Source organism: Hippoglossus hippoglossus, chromosome 5 (assembly GCF_009819705.1).
Source record: "Hippoglossus hippoglossus isolate fHipHip1 chromosome 5, fHipHip1.pri, whole genome shotgun sequence".
In the NCBI taxonomy this organism is placed as follows: Eukaryota; Metazoa; Chordata; class Actinopteri; order Pleuronectiformes; family Pleuronectidae; genus Hippoglossus; species Hippoglossus hippoglossus.
This window is the reverse complement of record NC_047155.1, coordinates 25,738,096-25,746,583: the sequence shown is the minus strand read 5'-3', so window position 1 is coordinate 25,746,583 and position 8,488 is coordinate 25,738,096. Positions and strand designations below refer to the sequence as shown.

The window sequence follows — 8,488 nt, the reverse complement described above, 5'->3', positions numbered from 1 at the left end:
ATCATACAACATAAAATCTCCAAAAATATTTGAACAAGGTTGTAATTAAGTTTATAAAGGAAGATTAACAAAAATGAGCATTTTATGCAGTATTCTTCAGATCAGGTGGCTGTTGTTTGTCTTATAAAAAAATAAAATATCACGCAGGAAAATTGAGTGATGTGAACAGACAAGCTACTTCTGTTGATAGTTTTAAGCGACAACTCAAGACCCATTTATGTTATCTTGCTTTTAATTAATTGTATCATTTTCTATGAATTTGTTTACTTCTTATTATACCCTCTACTAGTTTTATGCTTTCATCCTAAGTCTTTGTTTTATTGCTAACATGCTCTTATTGATCTATCTTATTTCATGTCTTTGATTTTATTGTTTCACTATTTAAATGTATTATTATATTGTATCAATGTATTGAACATGTTCTTTCTGTTGCCATGTGATTTTTCTTTAACTAGGATCTGTTTGTATTGCAGATGTGTTGCGTGGCAACACTGGATATGCTGGATTTCAGCTTCCTTCATCTCGCGATAAATCCGTGTTTTTTTGTTTGTTTGTTTCCCATGCCCCGCCTCCGCAGCTTTATCCTTTAATTTACGTAGAGCTCCTCCTTTTTCCACCAGACATTGGCGGCAGGTGGAAGTGAGCTGGAGCATCTTACTTTCGACTTTTCTGCTTGTCCCTTTGTTTCAGGAAAGACAAGCGTCTGTGTTTTAAGATCATCTGGCATCGATGACGAAGAATAAAGTGTGTCAATCTGGCAGATTTTTAATCAGTTAATATATGACTGGTGAAATGATGCTGAATGCTCTCTACGTCTTGTGCTCTGTGGATATGTGGGGACATTTGAAAGTGCTTCTGTCCTTAAAAGAAGTGTGGAGCTTTAGTTTTGACTCAGAGTTGCACAAACCCATTCGTTAAAGCTTTCTTTTGAAGGCCAGCCCCTCAGCGGAAGTTCAGCTACGTCACTACCCGGTTAGGACGCTAGAGAAGAGCGCGAGATAGAAATCCAGGAGCGCGGAGGAAACCCGCTCTGCCCTGCTGCCTCCACCGGCCCAAACCCCGACAACTCACCGGCTACACACCGACAACCAGCCTCCGCCACCGCCGCTCGCCGGGTTACACACCGTATAAACATTTCAAGCAACGGAGGACATACATGAGGTGTAACGGCAGCAGGACTTCCCACCGTCGCAGCGTAAACAACAGAAACAGAGGGAAATGTCCTGGTGGCCGCGCGGGTAAGTTGTTTTTGTTTGTCTTAAACCTTAAATACAACAATAACTTATATTTTATCTCATGTGGATTCAACGCTTCTTTGTAATTTTACTGTATTAAAACCTCCAGTTATATTAGTTATAACTTTATTATGTGGCCTGAACGTATGAGTAGTTCACGGACTGTTGTGTGTGTGTGCCGCCCTTTCCCATAAAAAGCGCCAGACACACTTCCCATAAGGTTATATTGATCAAATGAATCTAATATTGTGCTCATTCTAATATACAACAGTGTATGTGTGTGACCTAGCTTTTTGCGGTGATAAACCTGATAATCAAGTTCCGCCACAAGGGTGGGCCGAGCAGCGGAGGGTTCCTGTTTCACTGTCACTTGGCTTCATGCACTCAGCGCTGTGCTGCTCTTTCAGTGAGGATGGGGAGGAGGCCATGGTCCAGGACACTGACTCTGACGTGGCCGAGCAGAGGGACGGTGGCAGGGTCAAGGTGAAGTGGAAACAAGAGGAGGTAACTGTCCGGATATGTCCTTTCGCAATTTGTCTCCGCTACTGATTCAGTAGAACGTGAATCATGCCAATTTGTTCCTGTTGACAGGATGACAAGCTCAAGGCTCTGGTTCAGAAACTGGGACCAACTGATTGGAAATATTTTGCCAGCCACATACCAGTGAGTTTAACTTTCTGTTGGTTATTATAGTAAACATGAGGGCTTCAGTGGCGGAGTGATTTTAACAGATTATTTTGTTTTACTCTTGTTTTGTTTGGTTTAGAATCACACTGAACTCCAATGTCAGCATCGCTGGTTTAAGGTCCTGGACCCAGAATTAATTAAAGGGCCTTGGACCAAAGAGGAGGATGATAAGGTAGGTAACTTGTTCACGAGTAATGCAGGGGTTTGAAATATGATTATACCTAAAGCAGTCAATATTTCCGGTGTGATTTGTGATGGAGTTGTAATACATATGCACACTCCTCAGGTCATAGAGCTTGTAAATGTCTACGGCAACAAACAGTGGGCAATGGTAGCCAAGCATCTGAAAGGCAGACTGGGGAAGCAGTGCAGAGAACGCTGGCACAACCATCTCAATCCCAATGTGAAGAAGTCATCGTGGACAGCCGAGGAGGATCTCATCATCTTCAAAGCTCACTCTCTGCTGGGAAACCGCTGGGCTGAAATCGCCAAGCTGCTCCCTGGAAGGTAAAAGACTCTCCGTCGATGTTCTGGTTGAACACCTCAGGGGCTTAAATTGTTCACATGATTTTTTGCAGAGAAATGAATCCTTGCCATCTTGATAGGATTCATGTCATGACATTTATTCACAGAACAGACAATGCAGTGAAGAATCACTGGAATTCGACCATCAAACGGAAGTTGGAGATGGGCTTCTATGCCGGGGAGGTCTTAAAGCCGGAAGAACTTGAAGATATGTTGGCCCGTGTGAATAAGGATGTGCAGGTGGGTTTTCTTTCCAGGATGTTCTCCTGGGAGATGGATCCAGTATTAAACGCAGGCCAAAGAATATTGAGCCTTTATTCTGCCCTTCTGTTCCTTATCAAAGTTACAAACATGGAAAGGGGGACATTGTTGTTTTGCCATGAAGCTGGCAACTGAGGTAGTCACAGAGCTGAGTCAACATCTGTTGAAAATTGGATGTGGCATGGGGGTGCAGATGCTGGTGTGTTACACATCACCCACCACTGATTCTGATTTTGAAATACTGTCATGAGAAAGAAAATCATACAATGGGGCAGAATGATGCTGGATTTATTTAGTCCAATAAAAATGTTGCTCTCTGAATACACAGATTCCTGGTTGCTCTCAGGAAGGCGACGACAACGACCCAGAGCAGAACACACATCCTCCAGTAAGTGACCACTAGAAAAATAACAGGTTTTAAATACAACAAGGTTTTGAAAACTTCAAACACTGTTACTTGTTGGACATAAAGTGAACTGATATAATATCCGCGTTACTACATAGTTATTAGTGTTTTTTTAGCGTCACGGTTGATAAAGTTGTCTACTCTTGTCACCTGGTGCAGGAGATGCCAGTCCCAGCCCTCGATGAAGCCAGCCCCAGCGAAGCAGGGCCGTCCAAGGCTGTCCTCTCTCCAAAGGGCAGCTGTTCCATTAAGACAGAAGCAGACACCTCAGGAGAAGCTACCCGCTCCAGCTGGGTGGTGGACAGCTCTGGCTTCCTCTCCCCTGCTGGCCCGGGCCTGAAGGAGTTGATGGACTTGGTGGATGAGGTAAGAATCTCCAGTACTCGACACAGACCCCATTCAGATGAAAATCATGTAAACAATTTAAGCCCCTGAGGTGTTCAACCAGAACATCGATGGAGCAGCTTGGCGATTTCAGCCCAGCGGTTTCCCAGCAGAGAGTGAGCTTTGAAGATGATGAGATCCTCCTCGGCGGTCCACGATGACTTCTTCACATTGGGATTGAGATGGTTGTGCCAGCGTTCTCTGCACTGCTTCCCCAGTCTGCCTTTCAAATGCTTGGCTACCATTGCCCACTGTTTGTTGCCGTAGACATTTACAAGCTCTATGACCTGAGGAGTGTGCATATGTATTACAACTCCATCACAAATCACACTGGAAATATTGACTGCTTTAAGTATAATCATATTTCAAACTCCTGCATTACTCGTGAACAAGTTACCTACCTTATCATCCTCCTCTTTGGTCCAAGGCCCTTTAATTAATTCTGGGTCCAGGACCTTAAACCAGCGATGCTGACATTGGAGTTCAGTGTGATTCTAAACCAAACAACACAAGAGTAAAACAAAATCTGTTAAAATCACTCCGCCACAACAAGGTTTTGAAAACTTCAATCTCTGTTACTTGTTGGACATAAAGTGAACTGATAATATCCGCGTTACTCAATAGTTACTAGCGTTTGTTTTAGCAACACGGTTGATAAAGTTGTCTACTTTTGTCACCTGGTGCAGGAGATGCCAGTCCCAGCCCTCGATGAAGCCAGCCCCAGCGAAGCAGGGCCGTCCAAGACTGTCCTCTCTCCAAAGGGCAGCTGTTCCATTAAGACAGAAGCAGACACCTCAGGAGAAGCTACCCGCTCCAGCTGGGTGGTGGACAGTTCTGGTTTCCTCTCCCCTGCTGGCCCGGGCCTGAAGGAGGTGATGGACTTGGTGGATGGGGTAAGAATCTCCAGTACTCGACACAGACCCCATTCAGACGTGGCATCAACACTTGTCCTGCGTGATCTAATCACAAGTGGACAGCTTTTAATGTAAGGTGTGAGCGAACCCAAATGTGTCAAACACATTTGGACACATGTGACCACATTCTCTTTGCTGTGCGAACAAAAATGCGTCATGGGCCACATATGAAGGACCACCTTCTCAGCTGATGTTCTCTGACCCGCAACCGTTTCACAATGAATCTGACATATTTTTACTATTCTCAGTTCCCATATGTTGTTTTGTTTGTGGCTGCAATATCAACACTGATTGATCAACACATAATGATTGCTACTTTTCTTAAATTGGTAAAAACTTTCATCAAAGCAGAGCTGCACGAGATTCGTCAGTCCCTCCTGACTGATCTCTCAGATTGGGTTAAAACAATCATCTTCACGAACACAAATGACATAATTATCTGCATGAAGATGGAAAAGTGAGATCTGATTACAAAGACCCGACAAGAATGAGGTGCATTCAGGATGCATTTTAAGACGTGAATAGGGCCACAGTCACACCTCTAACAGCAAAACATATAATTTACATGTGTATGTAATAGCACTCACTCCTCTAAGCTACTGTTTAGTGACTGCTTTAATCTACTGATGGAGAATGGTGTTCAAGTAACAAGCAAAATGTGTCCTCTGCTCTCAGGACCTGGATGGCTGGTGCAACCTCGCAGCCTTTGACCTGCCCGAGGAGAGTCCGAGCCCCGAGCGCCACCAGTTTCGTCTGGAGGGCAGCGCATTGCAGGAGTTGAGCAAAGGCAGCAGAGGGGAACTCATCCCCATCTCTCCAGGAGGGGTGACGCCACCCTCCTCACTGAACCGCAGAAGCCGGAGATACATCGCCTTGTCTCCCGATGGCAACAACTCCATGACTCCCAAGAGCACTCCTGTCAAAATCTTGCCCTTTTCTCCATCTCAAGTGAGCTCTTAGACTTTAACTCTGTACTACAGACTGTGCTGCTCCCTCTTGTGTCATGTGAAGTTAACTAATGTGTTGTTTCAGTTCCTCAACATGTGGACCAAACAGGATACTCACGACCTGGAGAACCCATCCCTCACGTCCACGCCTGTGTGCAGCCAGAGAGCCATTGTTACGACACCACTGCAGCGAGACAAAACGCCCCTCACTCAAAAGGAGAACTCGGCGTACGTGCTCCCCACATCTGGTGTTAAGTGTTCCGTCACTATACTTTTTGATTTTGAGCCTCAGTGTTCACGTTTTGTTTTCATGTAGATTTGTGACACCCAACCACAAGTCCGATCTCTGCGAGACACCACGAACTCCAACGCCATTCAAAAATGCCATGGAGAAGTACGGCCCTCTGCAGCCTCTGGTCAGTGTCTGTCTGTGACTCTCAGTGGGTTTATTGTTATTTATTAACACTGCATTAACACTGTTTTCTGCTGCGTTATCTCAGCCTCAGACTCCAAACCTCGAGGACGACATAAACGAGGTCATCCGAAGAGATGCCGGAATTGACTTGGGGGCTGTACGTTTCTCTCCGCCCGAGCAAAGACGCAAAACAATGGTAACAATAAGTCAACTTTTACCATGTTTTTATTTTTATTTTTTGAATTATTCCATCCATCTGCCCCAGAGAAACGCACCCTTTGCTGCTATTTAACTTGTGGACAATCTCTCCTCGCTCTACCCCTCCCACATCTGTTTGTTCTGCGGTCGCTAGAACAGTCTGTTGACATACGGGCAAATTCACACCTTGGAGCAGTGCATGACAGGGACAGTCCTCCATTGTTTGTCGACAGGCAGCTACACAGGAGCAAGTGAATGTGAAAACACTTGTCCATTCAGTTCCCCCAACCAGAAACACATTTGCCGCCACCATGCAAGAATGCTTTACACTAACAACACCCCCAGTGCAAGCATCTAACTAGGAACAGCACACTAGTACTATGTAAAGCCTCCCTTTGCTCTCAAAACTCTCTGTTCACCTAGACATTGTCGCCACAAGATGGTTCCTCAAAGATTCTGCTCAACATCACTTCAACAGATCTGTCTCCTGCACATTATTACTTCTGCTAATCTACTGTTGTACCACAACACAAAGGTGTTCTGTTTGATTCAAATCTTGTGACTGGAGGTGACTTAAGTTCACTGCAGAACTGCTGCGCACTGGCTGATTTTAGTCTTTGGCCCCATTCTGATTTAATGGTGTGTTCACACCGAACATGATGCAAAAATGTTCGCACGTCGAGATTTCATACAGTCAATGCAAAGACGCGTCTGGACTCAAATTTGTGTCTTTGCATCGACTTAGTATGTAACCTTGACACGGGAAAAATGCTTTTGCTGTGAGCACACCATTATACTGTCGCTGCATGATTTTATGAATAGCACTGCTGCCATTTGATTGGCTGATTATGTAATTATTGTCATTGCCTTTATTTTAGACAGAAAATCTCATCAACATTCCTTTGGAAGCTTTTTGTTCATGTCTTGGTGCTTTTTGTTGTTTTTATTCCAAGCATCGACCTACGAAGAAAGTGCGGAAGTCGTTGGCCCTAGATGTCATGGACTGCCAAGTGACAAAGCGCAAATCCATCAAGACTGAATTCGATCAGAGCATCAAGGTAAAGAAAAGTGTACAAATTTAATTTTTCTGTTTGCAGATTTGATGAGTTCTAAATCTTGACTTTTTGTTCATTTTTGTCCACAGGAAGAACCTGTTACGGTTCCTCTGAACTCCTCGTCATTTTGCAGTAAGAGGCATGACAATATTTTGGATCAAGGCTTCCTTCTGGGACCAAGCGACAGTGCCATATTCCCCAGCATGGTGCCCCCAGTTCCTGTAAGTTTAAGATTTAACCTTAGAAGGAACAAATATCCTCATCAGTGGAAAATTGCTTTTCTACTTTGACCTAATTCTACCGCGACATATTTTCTCTCCTTTCAGATGTCGAAAGAGTGGGAAAAGGTTGTTTGTGGACAAACTAAAGACCAGCTCATAATGACGGAGAAAGCCAGGCGCTACCTTCGATCTCTAAAATCCCACGCACCCAACCGGGCTCTGATTCTGTCCTGAGACGTCTCTCATCTTTCCACCAACATGTCGCACATACAGTACACAATGTTTGTACCTGGCATTTTTAATGTTGGAGAAAAAAAACCATGTCATGAGTAGGTTAAGCACAGTTTTTGAACAAGTCATTAGCAATCAAAACAATAACAGTATATAGCTCAATCAACAATTCAAGAGAGAACTGTACTTTTAGATTTAGTCTCACTCCAGTGGCCTTCACAAGACTGGAAGCTAGAATCATATTTCATTGTGTTGCCTGTTAAACATGTTTGAAAAGAACAATGAATGTAAAATATCAAAATCACGACTCTTTACCTTTGCTACCTGAAAAGACATGGTTTTACATTGGTGAGGATCTGTTATTTAACAGTGTTTTAAAATTGTGACCAGTACAAACACTCGGGGTTGAATTTTCATGTCTATATTTGTAATATAATATACTGTAGGTTTGATTAAGGAGTAAATTCAGACAGGTTGATTTGTGATGCATTTAATGCACGCACAGTCCTTGTTAAAGTGTTAATTGAAGATTTTCTTGTTCAGATCTGTTTAGCTAATTTATAGATTAATGAAACATTATCAGTGACCTCATCGGGGGAGAATTTGATGCCTGCTGAAAAAAGTTGAGGCTGCAGCCCACATCAAGGTGACTTTCTACTCATTAAGATTCAACAAAGTGAGAAGTTTGTTTTTTATGCAATATTCAAATGTTTGATGTGATGGGGGCATGGAAGCTGTACTGACCTTCGACGGTAATTATTATGTTATGCAATTTGGCACTGTTTGTAAATATTTAGTGTTGTATGCTTTTACTTCATCATACAACATTTTGCTAAGAAATGTAATAAAACAAATGTTATTGCTTCTTCCTAACATGTGATGCAACCCTGTAATTGAACATGTGACAAGTGGTTTACTAACGGGTTCAGATAAAGGAGGGTCACATTAAATACAGTTCAGCTCAATGTAATGATGTGTTTAATAGTTTTGTGCAGTTTGTTGTATGGTA

At 43.3% G+C, this 8,488-nt stretch overlaps 1 protein-coding gene across 1 annotated transcript; it reads left to right on the top strand.

Moving 5' to 3' along the window:
- Window positions 1-906: 906 nt before the first annotated feature.
- Window positions 907-8,370, top strand: mybl2b (v-myb avian myeloblastosis viral oncogene homolog-like 2b). The gene is made up of 16 exons (XM_034584403.1): window positions 907-1,238; window positions 1,643-1,739; window positions 1,827-1,898; window positions 2,002-2,094; window positions 2,209-2,429; window positions 2,555-2,687; window positions 3,037-3,096; window positions 3,274-3,480; window positions 4,185-4,391; window positions 5,088-5,360; window positions 5,445-5,587; window positions 5,676-5,775; window positions 5,860-5,970; window positions 6,926-7,030; window positions 7,117-7,248; window positions 7,354-8,370. Exons 1-16 carry the CDS (start codon window positions 1,219-1,221, stop codon window positions 7,480-7,482), a joined length of 2,103 nt encoding a protein of 700 aa, XP_034440294.1. The 5' UTR covers window positions 907-1,218; the 3' UTR covers window positions 7,483-8,370.
- The last annotated feature ends 118 nt before the right edge of the window (window positions 8,371-8,488 follow it).